At 45.0% G+C, this 16380-nt stretch overlaps 2 protein-coding genes across 4 annotated transcripts; both read right to left on the bottom strand.

The window, feature by feature from the left end:
* Window positions 1–252: 252 nt before the first annotated feature.
* Window positions 253–5455, bottom strand: LOC108396410 (HLA class II histocompatibility antigen, DM beta chain). 2 transcript variants are annotated; one of them, XM_017659270.3, is made up of 6 exons: window positions 5186–5446; window positions 4260–4541; window positions 2705–2989; window positions 1147–1263; window positions 948–983; window positions 253–595 (listed from the first exon to the last, which is right to left on the bottom strand). In XM_017659270.3, the coding sequence occupies exons 1-6, from the start codon at window positions 5238–5240 to the stop codon at window positions 579–581; spliced, it is 792 nt and encodes a 263-aa protein (XP_017514759.1). In that variant the 5' UTR covers window positions 5241–5446; the 3' UTR covers window positions 253–578. The 2 variants fall into 2 exon arrangements, with proteins under 2 accessions (XP_017514759.1, XP_017514748.1); XM_017659259.3 differs by lacking the exons at window positions 253–595; window positions 948–983; window positions 1147–1263 and adding an exon at window positions 1270–2140 and having other exon boundaries at window positions 5186–5455.
* Window positions 5456–12338: 6883 nt separating this feature from the next.
* Window positions 12339–16011, bottom strand: LOC108396399 (HLA class II histocompatibility antigen, DM alpha chain). Of its 2 annotated transcripts, none has more exons than XM_017659247.3 (5): window positions 15843–16011; window positions 14322–14606; window positions 13343–13621; window positions 12984–13109; window positions 12339–12610 (listed from the first exon to the last, which is right to left on the bottom strand). In XM_017659247.3, the coding sequence occupies exons 1-5, from the start codon at window positions 15994–15996 to the stop codon at window positions 12606–12608; spliced, it is 849 nt and encodes a 282-aa protein (XP_017514736.3). In that variant the 5' UTR covers window positions 15997–16011; the 3' UTR covers window positions 12339–12605. The 2 variants fall into 2 exon arrangements, with proteins under 2 accessions (XP_017514736.3, XP_017514729.3); XM_017659240.3 differs by having other exon boundaries at window positions 12981–13109; window positions 15843–16010.
* Between the last annotated feature and the right edge of the window lie 369 nt (window positions 16012–16380).

Below are 16380 nucleotides of genomic sequence, written 5' to 3'. Positions count from 1 at the left end.
TGGATATAATCCTTATTTATGAGGTAAATAAACTGTTGATCCCCTTCCTTTCCCTTACTCTGTGACTCCATCCCACCACCATTTAATTTCTTCTTATGGATTGTAAATAAGAAAACTGCCTCAAATTCTGTCCTGTCTAGAAGGGAAAACAGGAGGAGGCACTGACTCCTCCACTCAAGCAGGAGAGAATTGGGCCCAGCCCCTAACCCTGCTCATAGTCCCTTCTCAGGGCCTCAGGAAAAAGCATGGAAAAACAGTATTTCCACCAGAGTTTATTCCTCAGAAATATCCTCTGTGGCACAGTGGGGTCTCCCAGAGGGCGTTTACCTCCCTCTCCAGGTTATATTCACTCCAGAAATATAGTCTTGGAGAATAATAGCTTGTTTCAGAATATTCCCAGGAATGAGTTCCCCCAAATAGCCAATGTTTATATAGGGGAAACTAGGAAATTCAAAGACCTGGACAGAGAAACCATAGGAGCCAAGAACCCCTCGGATCTGAGATGTTGGGGGAACAGAAGCATCACTATGAGTTTGAATCTCCTTCTCACTTGGAGAGGACATTGTAGGCTTCTGCCTCTAGGAAATGTGATGACCTGCAGAAGAGATAAAAAGTAGATATTAAGGCTTCAAACCAACTTTACCTAGTGGTCTGTCTTCAAGCCAGGTCCTCAATAGAGTGATACTGAAAATTCTAGATCACCAAGGAGTGATACTACAGAGCCACCTTCAGCCTCCTCCCAATAGACACTTGATTGGTAGGAGGGTGTAGGCTCTCCTCTTTTTTGCTTCTAATCCCACCAATGGCAGTTTCAATCATGCTCTTGGCTAGAACATGGTGGAAGCTTACCCCTGCTCTAAGCACCATTGGCTGAGCCCAACACTGACCCCTCAAACTCTTACCCCCTCCGAAGGATCACTAAGCAGACAGACCAAGAAAGATGTTACCTTCTGGATAACTGGACCCAGGGAGGAAAATATAGCCTAGGAGAAGAAAATATCTGATCAGAGGAAAGCCTGTGAATCAAAGCATCTGGCAATACTCACAGAAAATGGGGTAGCAATGGGAGAGCCAGACACCAATAGGAAGTGAGCAGAGTTGGGGAGTAAGAGTAAGAGCGGGGACGGGGTCAGGAGGGTCACTCACCAGAGGCGCCAGCTCTCCTCCAGCTGAGCAAGCCAAGAGAGAAGATGATGAGGCCCAGGCCCAGAGTCACTGCCGACACAGAAACCTTCACTGTCTGCGTGGGGAACAGCCCAGGTGCTGCAAAAATAGAAACTTACTAGAACCAATCTCAGTTGCTCATTCCCAGAGCAACTTAATTTATTGTGATCTTCACCTAGCAGGTCAGGGTGCTTTATCCCAGCCCCAAGGGTCTAGATCATCCCAGTGCACGCCCAAGGAAACAGCCCTTCCTCAAAAGCCCCATCCTGTGGATCTCTACTCCTAGAGCAACCTTGGGGAACTCTCTCCCCAGAGTTAGTGCCTTAGCTCCCCGTTCCTCTCCAATACAATGCGGCCTCTCATGGCATCATCTTGTCTTCCTTCACCCCAAAAGCACCCTCACTAAAGAATAAAGGGTTCCTCATTCCCCTGCTCCATACATGCCATAGTGACAGTTTGCTCCCTTACTTGTTTTGAGCATTTTCCTATTAAAATGTCTTTCCACTTTCCTAACATCCAATGTCCCACTCCATGGGTTATCCAAGTACTTACATGTCTCCTACCTTTTTACATCCCGATTTCCCACATGTCCTACCAGAACTGTCCGTACCCCCACAGCGTAGTCCCCACTTCCCAAGCAGGTCCTGCTCTGAATTTCATCCTGCCTGGATTCCTTTCCCATGTTAAAATAAACATCCCACCACCAAAGCAAGCTCTTTGTGTGTGCTGGGAAGGAGACTTCCCCAGGGAGCTCAGGTGCACCTGCGGGTTCCACCTTCTGCTCCTCATGCCCTTTCCAGCTGCCGAGCAAGATTCAGCTCTCCGCACGGATGCCTGGTCTCAGCAGCTTGTCTGGGATCCTGTTCTCTGGCCCTTTGTAGAAACTCTTCTGCTTTCTGATTTCTTCCTCTTCTCTGTCCCAAGAATCCCCAAATCTGTGTGCAACTTCTCTCATTACCTTTAACTCCTTCCAATCCTGCAGTTCAAACAATGGTGACTGGTTTCTTGTTCATTAGCCCCCAAAGCATGCACACCAAAGTATCTATAAGCCATGGCATTTTGCCTCTTGAGGGAGCAGCCCAAATTCAGTACTGCCCCTACACCAAGAAAGAGTCCACTTTCTTGAGCAATCTTCCTCACTTCTCCAATTTCCATTCCTGACCTGACAACAGAAGAGCTGAAATCCAAGGACCCTAAAATATTGCGTCACAATTGTTGGTTCTGAAAAATATAGTTAGCAAACCTGTATCCTCCTTCCACAGTAGTCACACTCCCCTCCCACCCTCAGACACACGCGTAGTGTCAGCCATACCACCACAGCAACAACTAACTCTTCCTGTTCCTGTATCTCTCGGTCATCAGCTCTTCATAAGTTCCTGCAGACCCAGTTCTCATTCTCAGCATCTTCCTGTCAACCATGTGCCGTGGCCCTATCCATGTCTCACTTCCTCTGCCAAAGCACTGGTGTTTCTTTTCTGACCATCCACTCACGAGATCTCTGTGCTTTATCCGTAATCCCTCCTCCCAGCCATGCACTTACTCCATTTCTGAAGAATGGGCTCAGGAACGCCAATGTGCTCCACCATACAGGTGTAGGTGTCCCCAAAAGAGGGGGTTGTGGCTAAATGGGAGAGGGTCTGGTACGTCCAGTCTCCATTGGGCTGGGCAAACTTATGGGCATTGCTGTGAGGGAGGACAGGCTGCCCATTCTTCCACCAGGAGATGGTCACATCAGCTGGATAGAAGCCCCACACATAGCAGGCCAGCATCACGGGCTCCCTCGTGTTAAAAGGAGTAGTTTTGGCTACCTGCACAGATGGTGGCCCTGCATAGGAGGAAAACATGATCGTAAAGGACAGCAACCTTCTGGCTTCTTCTCTAGCCTGACTTCTTTACTACTTGAATTCTTTACAGATTTTGCCAACCTGCCCTCCCCATCCTCACCCCGTGCTGCTACACATCCCTTGGAAAAGGAGGAATTGGAAATTGCTCCTGCTTTGTTCTTCCTTTCCTCCCACTCCCTCACAGCCTCTTCCTTTCTTTCTTTTCCAAAGTTATGTTTGGTCACAGTAAACAGAAGCCGGATCTGAACTGCAAACCGTTTCAGAAGTCATATTGTGTTTGTCTCAGGTACATAAGCTAACAGTTGTCCAGAGTCGTAAGCTGGGGTTTATGAAGGTAGGAAAAGGCATCTGTCCTCAAATCTCATTTAACAAATTAATTTGCTAAATAAAGCCTCCTTTTTCCTTCGATAGTTTAAGGAAACAAGCCTAACTCAGCCTAACTCCCTTAAATTTAAATTAGGGAGCCCAAATCAATGAGATCCTTAATACTGCCATCTTTTACTAGTGTATTCTCTTAAGTGACCCTCCTGCTTGCCTCTACCTTGCTTTTCAAACAAAATATTAAATAAAAATCCAAGCAATTGTGTTAAAATGCTGATTCCCCAGCTGCATTCCCAGATATTTCCAGTCAATGGATCTGTGGTGGTACTCAAATGCATGCATTTTAACAATTTTGCATTTTCACAAGCAATTTTGAGAAAGATTGTTCAGAAATCACATATTAAGACACAGTACTCTGTGCTGAAAGTTGTTTTTTGTTTGTTTGTTTGTTTTGTTTTATTTACCAATTTCAAGTTATTCTCAATGAAAGGGATTAGGGGCATGCATAGGAATCCCCTGAGAGATTTCCCAAATATTCCCATGCCTGGGGCCCTCCCAGACCTAGAACCTCAGAACCTGGGATAAAAAAGCATTTGGGAAAAGCTGTTCTTGTCACTCTGACAAACTCCTGTTTGAACTTGTCTCTACACCCTGCGATGTCCTGCATAGGAGGGAAATAGGCTTTCTCTCCCCATAATCGCTCCTCACCGGCTGAAACATCCACCCCAACCCCTTCTTTATCTCTGCTCTACCCCCGTCAACCATCTCATTTCTCTGTGAGGGTCAACCTCCCTCTTTCTGCATCCCAGGCCCACGCATTTTCTGTTCCTCTCCTACCCAGATCTCAGCCCTTGCCTACAGAAGGATCACCCCTGGCCTCCCCTCTCCTAACTGTGCTCCCTAATAGCCCCTCTGCACCCCTGTCCTCACGTGTCCTGTGGGTCAGTGCTCCCCAGAAGGGCTGAGTGTGTGTGGCACAGTTCTGGAGCCCATTGGACAAGCGCTGGATCAGGTTTTCCTGTCGGTTGAGGTAATCTGAGAGGTAATTGGCCAAGACATGCAGCACCCCAAATTCACAAGGCGCCATTCTGGCCTCCTGTGGATCCCAGCAGGTCAGCAAATCCTTGTTGAAGGAGACACAATAAGTGAAATCCTTTGGAGTCCCATCATCATCCAACAGACAAGTGCTTTCCACGTGGGCCACAAAGCCACCTATGGGAGCCAGAGAAGATGGGAGGTCAGAGTCCTCGGCAGGGAGACCAAATCTCAGTTACACCCGGGGAGCAGGGCCCAAAGTTCCCGCCTCACACAGCATCTACTGACCACACTCAAGTGCTGGAGTCTCTGAGAGCACTTATAGTAGTAGCAGAGAAGTTTTTAGATCCTGCTTTCTCTTTATGTGAGACTAAGCGAGGAGATAGGAGGGTCCCAAAATTATTAGCATGTTTAAACACTTTAACCAGGACAAGACCTTTAGTAAGGCAAGTTACTGAGTGAGAAAAGGAGTCAAGGGAAAGAGTCAGCCTGTTCTATGCTGGGTATGTTATTAAATATCCACACCATACACACACAGGAAGTGCTCGCTGTGTGCGGGGCACTGTGTTAGTAGCTGGGATGCAGCAGTAAACAAGACAGATATTGTGGTTGCCTACATTCCAGCAGGAGATGCATTTACACAAATAATTATGTAGCTTAATCACTATTAAAATTGCTATGAAGGTACAGTACAAAATGCTATCTGGATTATATAACAGGGAGACAAACTAGTCTGGTGTGTCCAAATTCAATAACAAAACTGAACCCCCTTACCCCAAAGGAGCAGAGTAAGGGAGGATCCCAGGAAGGAGTGTCCTTACCTGTTCTGGTGCAGCCCAGGCTGAGGCCCAGCAGCAGGGGCATAAGTGTGATCATGCTCTGCTCTGGGGAGATATGGGAAATTCAGTCCCCTGGACCAGCTCTTCCAGGGTCCTGGGGTCCTTGCCTGCTCCAGAAGCCCCAGCCTGGGTAAATGATCTCCAGCCCCTGAGCAGAATTTGGTGTTGCCTGTTAAGTGATTTGGAGTTGCTCACCCCTAGCTACTAGACCTGTTCCTACCAGTTTATCTAAGTGTTCCAAACTGGGAGGTGATAGATGGGCTGGTAGGCGGGGACAAATGTAGAGACCAATTGCTGAGTGCCTCAGCTAGCATCATCAGTTACTAGGTAAATATCATCCTACCCTAGGCTTTAAACAAGCCCTCACTATTGGTGCATTTCCCTACATCACTAGAGAGAATAATCCCAATATTCCCAGCATATCTGTAGCCTGGGCAGCCCGCCAGTTTAACTATTTCTTTTCAATATCCTTGAAAAAGACTGGGACTAGCTAACTTCTCTTGATCCTTAAAGGGGGTTCCAGGAAGACAGCACATAACCTTTGGTCTGTCACGTCACCCAGGAGACAGGTGGAGGCCGGGCCCTTCTAGAGGAGTGGCAGAGGCAGGGCTCCTGAGAAGGAGAGAGGCACAAGAACAGTGCAGTTATCTGGCCTCAAAACGAGACTGCAGGATGAGGGAAGCAGTGCCCCTTAGGGGTCAGGGACAGGGCCTGGAAAATGCCCCACCTCAACGCCCCTCACACACAAGCCCCCGACCCCGGCCTCCATTGCTTTTTTGTTCTAGCCAATGGAACTTCATTTCCTCCTTTCTGCTTTCTAGAGCCAGGAAACCCTATCCTCCTATGCTCTAAGCCATTTCAGGGCAGGCTGCAGGGCAACTCCACTGAATGGCCTGATGAACAGTGGTGATGGACAGTGCCAAAAGCCCACCTGTATGCCCCAAGACGGGAACTCCCCTGTGTTTCCTCCACTGGTCCCATCTGTCCCAGGGCAGGTCCATTAGAAGCCACCATGAAGCCACTGGAAAAGTAAGATAAACTTCCCTATTTTTCTTCCCCTGGAAAAGACAGATTTCAAATGGTAATTCAGTCTCCTATCTCACCGTGAAGTACTCAGTTAGATGGTTTTTTCCATCACAAATTTAAAACCTTGAGTTGGCTTCTCTATGTTCCCCAACAGTTTTCAGAGCTGCTTCTCCTCACCTTAGTTTCTGAAAGCTCTTGGATTTTATTTGATAGTGAGCTAAAGAAAGAGGATTAAGAGAGAGCCCCTTGCCACCACACTTATCTGTCCTTCCCCAAAGTCCCTGACCCCAAGAGAATTGGATATTTATAAAATAAAAAAAAAAGCATGTACAAAGATGTAGACAAAGGTGAATATCAGAAACAAAAGACATAGTTTTGTGACTAATTAAATTAACTGAAGCTCTTCCCACGTCTCCCAGTCACCCCCTCACTCAGCCGCACCTTGTTTATAAGATTGTTCTATATTCTAGCTCCTCTAATGAACCATCAGGTGAGGTGGAGAAGGCAGAAAGCGGGGTGGGGACTCCAGAATTTGTTGGGCTTTACTTCATGAAAGATGCTATACCAGGAAGACCCTTTCCACACTAGCTCATTTAATCTTAGAAGACCTGTTAAGTGGTGCACGCACACACACACACATTGCCCACACACTCGGGGGCTGAGATGACCCACATAAAGGTAGCTAGTGGTGGCCTCTGCTAAGAAAAGGAGAAAGGAAAGGAAAAGCCACCTGATCATCCAAGTCTTCTCTTTCATGTTCTCAGAATTCCTTCTGCTCAGTTCTCAGAATTTCATGTTCTCAGAATTCCTAGGGCCAGGGTCTCTTCCACTTTCTCTTTCAACAGTTTCAAAATTGTGTGAATTCTCCTACACACACGCACTTGCCCCTTAAAAACACCCTCCCGAGGAGGCTAGGCTCGCCAGGTAGACAGTGAGCCTAACCCTGCAGGAACCAGGACTCAGGGGCTTTTTTGATGTCCACAAAGACTGCCCTGGCATGAGAATTCTCCCAGTGCTGTCCTGTGCCTTGCAGGTGTGGCCAGCGCACTGAGGCTGAGCTGAGCTCCCTCTCATGTCTCCGTCTCTGCTCTGGCAGCCAAAGGGGGTGTGAAATCTTCTGTGAGGCAGCAGCAGGAAATGTACAAGTTTTCACTTCTCTATTAGTGAGAAAACAGAGGGTACTTTTAGAATGAAGCAGGACAGAAAAACTCAGAGACCTGTGCTCAGCGAAGTTGTTTCTTCCTTCCCCTCTCCCTATACATTTTATAGAGATAGCCCTGCCCCTCACTTCCAGTCGACCCAAAAGAATTTTTCACCTGCCCAGTCCATTGTTGACTGGCTCGCTATGTAGCACACGGATGGAAGATGTGGGGAAACCCCAGCCAGGTTCACACATATCATCCCTCTTTGATTGCCACCACCCAGGGTCCCAAAGAGTACTTTTCTTTCCCACTGCCTCTTACCCTAGGGTATCCACCACATGCCAGAAGTGTATAACCATGGGGTTCATGTGCAGAGCATTACAGGGACCGCCCAACTAGGAGATATGGACTCTGCTCCATGTCATTTGCTTATAGGTCACTAAGGGAGTGAGAACAAACATCTATAAAGAGAAGGATTTATGTTACAGCAAACAAGCAATAAAAGCAATGGACTGAAAAGATAAATCATTGTAGGTCTGAGTCCTTTCCACTTAGGGGACCTGGAAGCGAGCCTTGGATACTGGGCTGGAGTCACGTTAGAAGAGGGGAAGGCAGCTGTCATCACAGTCCTGGAATGTAACTCCATAGGCTTGGCAATGTTATAAGGTGCTGTTGGGGTCTACCAGGAGCCTCGGCTGGCTAAAACAGAAACAAACTACAATAAGGTCACTGCCATGGCACATTGAAGGAAGTCACAAATGTGGTCTCATGCTTTCCCTGAGCATGGCCATAATAATAAAGCTTTTCTAGGTACTTCCTAATGTTACTTCCTTTAAGTCCTCAGGTTCCTTGCCTAGACAGATGGTTTCAACTCAAGTCTCCATCTTATAAATTCAAAAATTGCTTAACCCGTCAATCATTGGTAATCTAAAGCCAACAGCATGAGTCACATTTGTGACTTCCTTCAACATCTTTTCAAAACCACACACACCTGCACCCTGGCAGGATTACATTACTTTCCAGTCAGTCTAACCTGGCCTTCATTGCACCCCCACTACTTCCCTCCCACTCCTTCTTCTCTATCAGGATTCACTACACTAGACCCTGACCTGTGAGTTACAGTTGCTGTAACTTTTCCATCATCCTTCCATTCTGCAGTCAAATTATTTGATCTGCTAAGGGGTAGTCTACCTGATTTGCCACCACAACTCTTCAGTAATGTTACTATCTCCATCTTTACTATGATTACATGGAAGTAAACGGAGGTTAGTGATGTCCCAGATTTACCCAGTTACAAAGTAATAGAACCATGACTTGAACTCAGGATTTATGATTCAAATCTATATTCTTAATAATTGATTAGAAAATAATTGAAAATGACTAACCATTTAAAATAACAATAAAAACTATAATATATTTAGAAATTAACATACAAAAGTATAAGAACTATATAGGAAGAAAGAAAAATTTATTAAAATGCATAAATGAAGACCTCAAGAAGTAAAGAGACATACCATATTCATGGATGAGGCATCCTAAAAAAATAAACTCAATTTCTCCCCATATCTCTAACCTAAATGTCCCAACCAAAATCATAGCAGGATTTAGGGAGAAGTTGATAAATTGATTCTAAAATGTACATGGAAATAAGTCCATGAGTATGCTAGAAAATTTTGGTAAAGAAAAGCAAAATGAAGTTTTATGGGTTGAGGTTGTAAAGGAATGGAAACTAGCCCTACTAAATATTAAAACATATTTTAAACCATAATAATCTTAAAATATGATACTGACACAGGAACTGATGAACCTATGGAACAGAATAATCAGAGGCAAATCCCTGAATATAGGGGAACTTGGTATAAAATTCCTGGGAATAAGTGAAATATTTGGTAAGTGGTATTAAAAAGATAGTTTACTTTTGAAGGAAAAGAAAGTTGTATCTTTATGCACACCAGATCAATTAGATCTAATTCCAGATCAATAAAGATCTGAATGTAAAAAGAAAACAGGAACACTAATAGAAGAAAGCATAATAAAATCTCATATGTGGCCAGATAAATATAAAGCAAAACTTTTTTACCCAAAATTATTCAACAGAAAAGAAGGAATTACCTTATACATAAGTCCTTAGGTATTTTTTCCAACTTATGGCCACTCTATTAAAGTTGTTTGGAGAAGATACCTTATTCTAAAATGATCTCAATTAATAAATACATGAGGAACCTCGATGCTGCTTTCCATAGTGGCTACACCAATTTACATTCCCACCAACAGTGCGCAAGCACTCACCAACACTGTGGAGGTTCCTCAAAAACCTAAAAATAGAACTATCATACAATCCAGTAATTCCACTTGTGGGTGTTTATATGAAGCAAACAAAAATACTAACTCAAAAAGATATGCTCATTGCAGCATTATTTACAATAGCCAAGATATGGAAACAACGTTTGTGCCTATTAGAGTAATGGATAAAGGAGTAGTGACATATATAAAAAAGAATGAAATCCTGTCATTTATGATAACATAGAAGAACCCCAAAGGCATTAAGCAAAGTGAAATAAGTCAGACAGAGAATGACAAATACTGTATGATCTCTCATATGTGTGGCATCTAAAAGGAAAAAAATAAAAATGAAAAACAAGTGCATAGATACAGAGAACAGATTGGTGGTTGCCAGAGTCTGCAGGTCAAGGATTGGAGAAATGGTAGAGCTGTTTTTTGTTCTGTTTTTTTTAGTTTAAATATCTTGATTAGTTTTTTAAAAGTAAATAAATGAGTGAATGAAATTAGCATAATAAAAAATACATGAGAATTAGAATAAAATTGTTTTATGAAATGTGAGCATGGAAACAGCAACAAATATGCCTACACAAATGTTATAAAATATTGATTTTAAATTTGTGAGTTTGTAACTGAACAAGTATAGTTAGCAGACATTTGACTGTTTCCCTATAATTTATATATCCATAAAACCTTACATCTTTAAACTGGGCAAAAAATGTTTAAATATTCTCAGTGAGAAATGGAGTATCACCTATTCCTTTATATTCTAGCAAAAATTATAACTTTACTGCCTTGGGGTTGAAAAGGGTTTCTTAAGATTATAAAAACACAAACTGTAAGTGTTTTGACTATCAAATGAAATAATTCTATTCAGAAAAGGAACTGTATGCACATTTAATCTATGAGCAATAACCTGAAAGAAAGCATTTGCAATATTTAGACTGACAAAAAGATCACTACATAGCATATACAAGAAATTCCTCCCAATTCACAAGAAGAAAAAATGCAAGCTTTAAAAGAGACAAACAAATCTGAATCAGCAATTCACAGAGAGAGAAAAACCTATGAAAAGATGCCTGGCCTCATGAATAATGAGAGAAAGGCAAATTAAAACAAAATACCGCTCTACACCCACCACATTTGCCAACATTTGAAAGTCAAATAATTTCAAATGTTAGTGATGATAAAAGCAACTGAGAGCTACCTTGTCCTGTTGGTGAGAGTGTAAACTGTTTATGATCCCTGAATTATAGAAATTACAAATCAGTTGGGTGAAAAAAATTTACATGTGAAAGGAGGCAGCCTGTCCTTGAAAGTAGAGGCTGGAGTGTACTAATTAGTCTTGCAAAAGTTTGATAAGAATCAATTAGGGCTGGGGGATTAAGGATAGATTCATGGAAGAGGTTGAACTTGGGTTAGATCGAGTGTTGGTTAAGTTGAAAAGAAGCTGAGCAGGATAAAGTAGGCATTCAGGAGGTGAGAGAAAAAAGCCAGGGCAAATATCCTGCAGTAAAGACAAATATGATACTATCAAGGAAGAGTGGTCGAAACTGACTCATTGAAGAGCAAGATTCCTGCTAGGCAGGGTGGGTAACATGTTTTATTAGAAAGGGGACACAAGACTAGAAAGGGTCTTGAATGCTTCTTGAGTTTTATGTCAGAGTATCATGGAATGCTTAACCAGAGAGCATCTTACCTAAGCCCATCATTTTACAGGAGAGGAATTTGAGGCCCAGAGAGGGGATGTGACTCGTCTAAGGTCAACAGCATAATAAAAGCAGTTTAAGTTGTGACTGGCAGGAAATTTCTGGATAAATTGCAAAATAGAGAGAAATCAGGAAGAATTAGAAAGTAGTAAGAGACCAATGTAGAACGGCAAAGTGAAAAGAAAAGAGAAACATTCCCAAAGGAGAAAACACAATACTTGAAGGTAGATGCAAAGTAGGTTCCAGAAAAGAGAAAGTCAATGGTGCTGCTAAGTTCCCCGTGAAAATCCTTGCTAAATTACTGGACACATTTTCTATGTGCCAAACACTGTTATAAACATTCTACAGAGAATAACTTAAGTTTCCCGACAGCTCTGTTAAGGTGGGCACCATTTTTAGTATCATTCTCTTTCAGAAAATGATACCAAGGCACAGAGAGAGTAAGCAACTTGCCCAGGGACACACAGTTAAACTTGACAGTCTCAGCTGAATTCCAAGCAGTCTGGTTCCAAAGCCCATACTCTTAACCAGCACACATGCTGCTCTTAAAAATGAGATGGTGGGACAATGTCCTCATTCCAAACAGATTGTTTAGAAGGACATGCCAACTGCATCTGAAGGCTTATTTTCTGTCTCTGAGCTCTTGTTTTTCCAGCCATGGCAAAGGCTGAAGGAAGTTGTATATTTCTTAAGGCAGCTTATACTAGGTGTAAACTAGGCATTATTTTCACAAATGATAAAATGCAAAAACAACAACAACAACAAAAACCCCTCAAGCAGCTTCCTCCATTTTGTACGCAGATTATCAGCAAGTAACCCTGCCTTCATTTCTCACATATTTTGCACAACTTTCCCCCCATTTCCCTCCCTAACAAGGGCAAGCTGTGTTCAGGTTAAGGCATCTTGAATTTGAAATGACAAGCCAGTCAAGTTGAGATAGCTAGAAACAAGTATCATAAATTCAAAAGGAAGCCACGCTGATATTAAGAAATGAGATTTATTGCCTTGAAGTGGAAAGGGATGTGGTCATGCTGGGAAGGTCACTCTGAGTTCCCCTGGAGGTAAGCCCAGGGACAGCAGAACATGTGCACACACACACAAGCATGTGCACACACACACACATACGGGGCGGAGTCCCAGTGACTTCTGCTCTGAGGTGCAGAGATCCTGGGCAGGATGTGAGAAACTTGAGCACCCCCTTATTGGAGACCACAGCCGTTGGCATCAGACTCTGGTCTGGAAGAATCAGTCTGAGGCGAGAGAAGGATGGAGGGAAGCTATCAGGGGAATCCCTCTCCTGCTCACAGGCCCCTCCCTGCCTGCAGCACACGCTATTGAACTTGATCCCTCCTCATTCCCACATCATCTCCAAGCACCCTTCTGACAGCTCCCCATTTCACTCCTCTCCCACTTGAAGCCACACTCCTGTGACCTATAACTGTGTGTGTTACCAGGACCCCAACAAGGAGGATGCCCCACGTGCCCGATACGAGCCTTCCCACCCACGGGCCTGAGGATGCCTGTATGTCCTCCCTGCATCACAGGATAATCCTGGAGCACCCACACCCACCATGCCTGGCTCCCGTGGCTAGGCCAACCCTTCCGGGCACCCTGACATACCACCTGAGCAAGGCTTCCGAAAGTGGATGATGAGGACTAAGCCAACAATGATGCCCAGCACACCGAGGCCAAAGGCCACACCACACAGCACATTCTCCAGAAGATCTGAGGGCAGTGCATTCTGGGGCACTGGAAAAAAGGAGAGCAGGTCAGCCTGGAGACTTGGTTGGGGAGCCCCACCCAGGGAAATGACGTGAGTGTCTGGGATGACAAGGGAAAAACTGGGGCATCGAAGAAAAGATGGAGGTTGGCTCAGAGTACGAATGGACTACACAAGGTCCAAGTACAGACAGAAGGGCCATCCTTGGCCCTGTGCCCTTTTGGCCCCAAAGGAACCAGGCCTTCAGCCAGAAAGGTCTCACCCCAATAGGCAACAGCTGTGTAGCCATCAATTTCATGAGTCACGATGCAGGAGAAAAGGTCAGAGGGTGATGGTGTGACGTTTAAATAAGAAAAGCCCTGGAAGCTGAGTCCATCAATGGCTGACACAAAAGTGGGTCCAGCTTCTTCCACAGGGGTCAAGTGATGCTGCCAGTTCACCGTCAACATGGGCGGGAAGAGATTACTGACAAAACAGACCAGCGTGTTGGGTTTGCCAAACTCCAGAGGCTTCAGCGTGAACACCTCAGCAACAGGGAACCCTGGAGGAGGATTGAGGTGTGAGGGAAAGCAGCAGCTGGTTTAAATGGTAGCCTTGTGTTTGGAGGGGGCATGCTAAAGGAGGAGAAGGCAGAGACAGAGTCAGCAGGAACTGGCTTTGGTAGGAGAAATTAAGGAGGAAGTGAGGTTCTGACGGAGCTGTTCTTCCAGGCAGGAACCAGAGCTGGACCTAGAAGCAGTGCCAGAGCCAGGCCACTCTGGACCCTCCACCCTGACTTCCTGCAGCACTTCCTGTCTGGACCTCACATGGGCATCTTATCACATGCTGTCTTCTCATTAAAACACAGGCAAACCATCAGATACCATTCTCTGCTTCCATCTCACTGAGCACAGTAACACGAGCTCTTGTATTCAGTAGGCATCAATTGGTCCCCACTGAATTTATCAGGTTCAATAAATCAAGTTTTGAATGCCCACTATATCCTAGGCACCTGTCTTATACCCTTTTGGCCCCACAGTGCCCACTACAGGCCTTCCCACCCAAGAGCCTAAGGATGCCTGTATGTGCTCCCTTATCCCCACCACTTAAACAGAATGCAGACCATGGCTGGTAGAAAAATAAAGGTCTTGGGGGAGAACCAGAAGACATTAGTGATGGTGTGAAGGGGACTAATTCAGTGTATAGATTAATGAAGTTAAGAATGCAGCCCCTTCCCTCCAGCCCCCTGAAACATCCCTAACCTCTAGACACTGGGATTTGCCCTTCAAGTTGTACACCTATTTCCTGGATCATTGCCTGGCAGAACCCTTTATCAAAGAAAATGGTGGAAGTATCTCCAGGCTTCTGAGCCCAGTCAGCAAATTCAGGCAGGCGAGGCACTCGGATGTTCTGGGAAAAATCGAAGCTGAAGAGCTGGTCTTCATCGTAGGTTTCAGAGAGCCCCACAGTGGGACTCCCATCCTGGCAGTATACTGTGTGCAGGAATGTGTGGTTTTGCAGGTCATCCCACCATGCCAGAGGAGGAGCTGCAAAGGAAACAGGGAGTTCAGGGAGGTGAGAGCCCCCTATTTCTCTTTAGCTTAGAAAACAGCAAGCCTGATCCAGGGAGAGGGGAGTAGGGGTGGGGCACGACCCCCTCTTGTATCTCTTATTTAGGATCTCTCTCCCAGTGGAGGTGAAGAAGAAATTATGGGACCTCTCCAAACTTCTCCTGCCCATAAAAAGACCACCTGTCAAAAGGTAAAAAGGCCTACTGTCTGAAGTGACAGATTCAGAGTCACAGTGCTGGTTGTATGTTTGCACAGAGGCTTCCAGCCACGGAGGTCACTGGAGGCTGAAATCTAACCTGCACCCTGCTCACCACACCATGTATCCTGGTTCAGGGCCGCATCCTGCCAAAGGGGGTACCTCTGTCTAATTCACAGAGGGCCATCATACTGTCTTATGAAGGGCCCGGATTGGTTCCCCAGTCTTAGAAGGGAGAGTGAAGAAATGGTCTTGGCCTCCTCAAGCCATAGATGACCCTGCCCATCCTATCCCAACACAACATGGTAAACTGAAAAAATAGTCTCCAGGCTGCTTTTTCTGCCACTTCATCAGTACCTCTTCTGAGAAATTTTCCCCTCCCTCAATCCTCCTTGCAATGACAGGACTGGGGAAGGTGATCCCATAGCTGTAGGAAAAAAATCCCTATTCTTCAAAAATCCTAGCAGGAATCCCCCAGCCAGCAGAAAGCCTTCCACCTAATACCTAGAAAAACAGACGTTTAGAGTAAGGGGAATCTTCTAGATTATTTTTCCATTCTGCCCCATTCTTTACAGAAAAGAAAACTAAGGACCAATAAAGTTAAGAGACTTCTCAGGAATCATAAGGTGACTTGATGACAGTGCAGAGGAGACCACTAAGTAAAACAATGGACTTAACATTTGTTTTATTCATATCCAAGCTCTACCACTTTCCAAATGTGTGAACTTGCACAAGGCACTTAAACTCTCTTTTTTCTTGTAAATAGATATAAAAATCTCTTCTTTATAAAAATCTCTTCTTCAAAAGATTGTCTTAAACAAAATATATGAAGCCCTCTGACATTGTTTGCAATCAACCATCCATAGTTGATCTCTTCCCCAGTTCTGCTACTGTTTCCACTATCCCATTATTTCCCACCACTTACAAAGCACAGAGCTCTTCTTCAAAAGCTCTGAGTTGGTTCCCCAGACGCTAACCCCATCAAGATTGAAGTAACGAGGAGGATACTGTCATACCCTCAGGGGCGGTCCAGGAGTGGGGCAGCAGCCACAGAAGGTGTAACAGCCTTAGCAGCGCAGCTCCCTGGCTCTGCCCAGGATCCATATCTTCATACCACACAAGTGGGCTGGGAGCCACCAACCAGACGATCCCCAGACCCCAAACTCCCATCCCAGATCACATTCCGCCGCTTTCTTCCAATAGTTGCCATTGTCATTTTAGATAAATCAATCACAGAAGAGTATGGTTTGACATCATCAGTTGCTGGGGAGAGACCTGAGGACAGCAACCTCCTAAAGACTTGGCTCTTTTACAAGGCCAGAGTTGGGTGTGTAACTGGGCTGGGTAGGCAGTGAGGAATGTCTGCCTCCTGCTGGGGATCTCTCTTTAGTATCAATTGGGCTGTCAGCCTCGGCCTGTAACCTAACCAGCCGGCTCTTCGGAGCAATGCCGCCGGGTGGCGGAATGCTGCAGTGGGGAAGCTCATCTTTCCCCAGCAAAGCCCTGGGGCTCTTTAGACCGGGCCTCCTCCTTCCAGCCCCGCTCCTCTGTCTC

The sequence above is a fragment of the Manis javanica genome, chromosome 16 (genome assembly GCF_040802235.1).
Source record: "Manis javanica isolate MJ-LG chromosome 16, MJ_LKY, whole genome shotgun sequence".
In the NCBI taxonomy this organism is placed as follows: domain Eukaryota; kingdom Metazoa; phylum Chordata; class Mammalia; order Pholidota; family Manidae; genus Manis; species Manis javanica.
Note: the sequence above shows the minus strand (reverse complement) of the source record. Positions and strands in the feature narration are given on the sequence as shown.

Coding starts and splice junctions, on each gene's coding strand:
- LOC108396399 (XM_017659240.3), bottom strand. CDS start 15,996: ATGGGAGTTTGGGGTCTGGGGATCGTCTGGTTGGTGGCTCCCAGCCCA. Junction 14,607..15,842: donor CTCCTGGACCGCCCCTGAGG/GTATGACAGTAT, acceptor TTTCCTTTGCAG/CTCCTCCTCTGGCATGGTGG. Junction 13,110..13,342: donor CACAGCTGTTGCCTATTGGG/GTGAGACCTTTC, acceptor CCTTTTTTCCAG/TGCCCCAGAATGCACTGCCC.
- LOC108396410 (XM_017659259.3), bottom strand. CDS start 5,240: ATGATCACACTTATGCCCCTGCTGCTGGGCCTCAGCCTGGGCTGCACC. Junction 2,990..4,259: donor AGCACTGACCCACAGGACAC/GTGAGGACAGGG, acceptor CCTCCTATGCAG/GGCCACCATCTGTGCAGGTA. Junction 2,141..2,704: donor GCCCATTCTTCAGAAATGGA/GTAAGTGCATGG, acceptor TTTGAACTGCAG/GATTGGAAGGAGTTAAAGGT.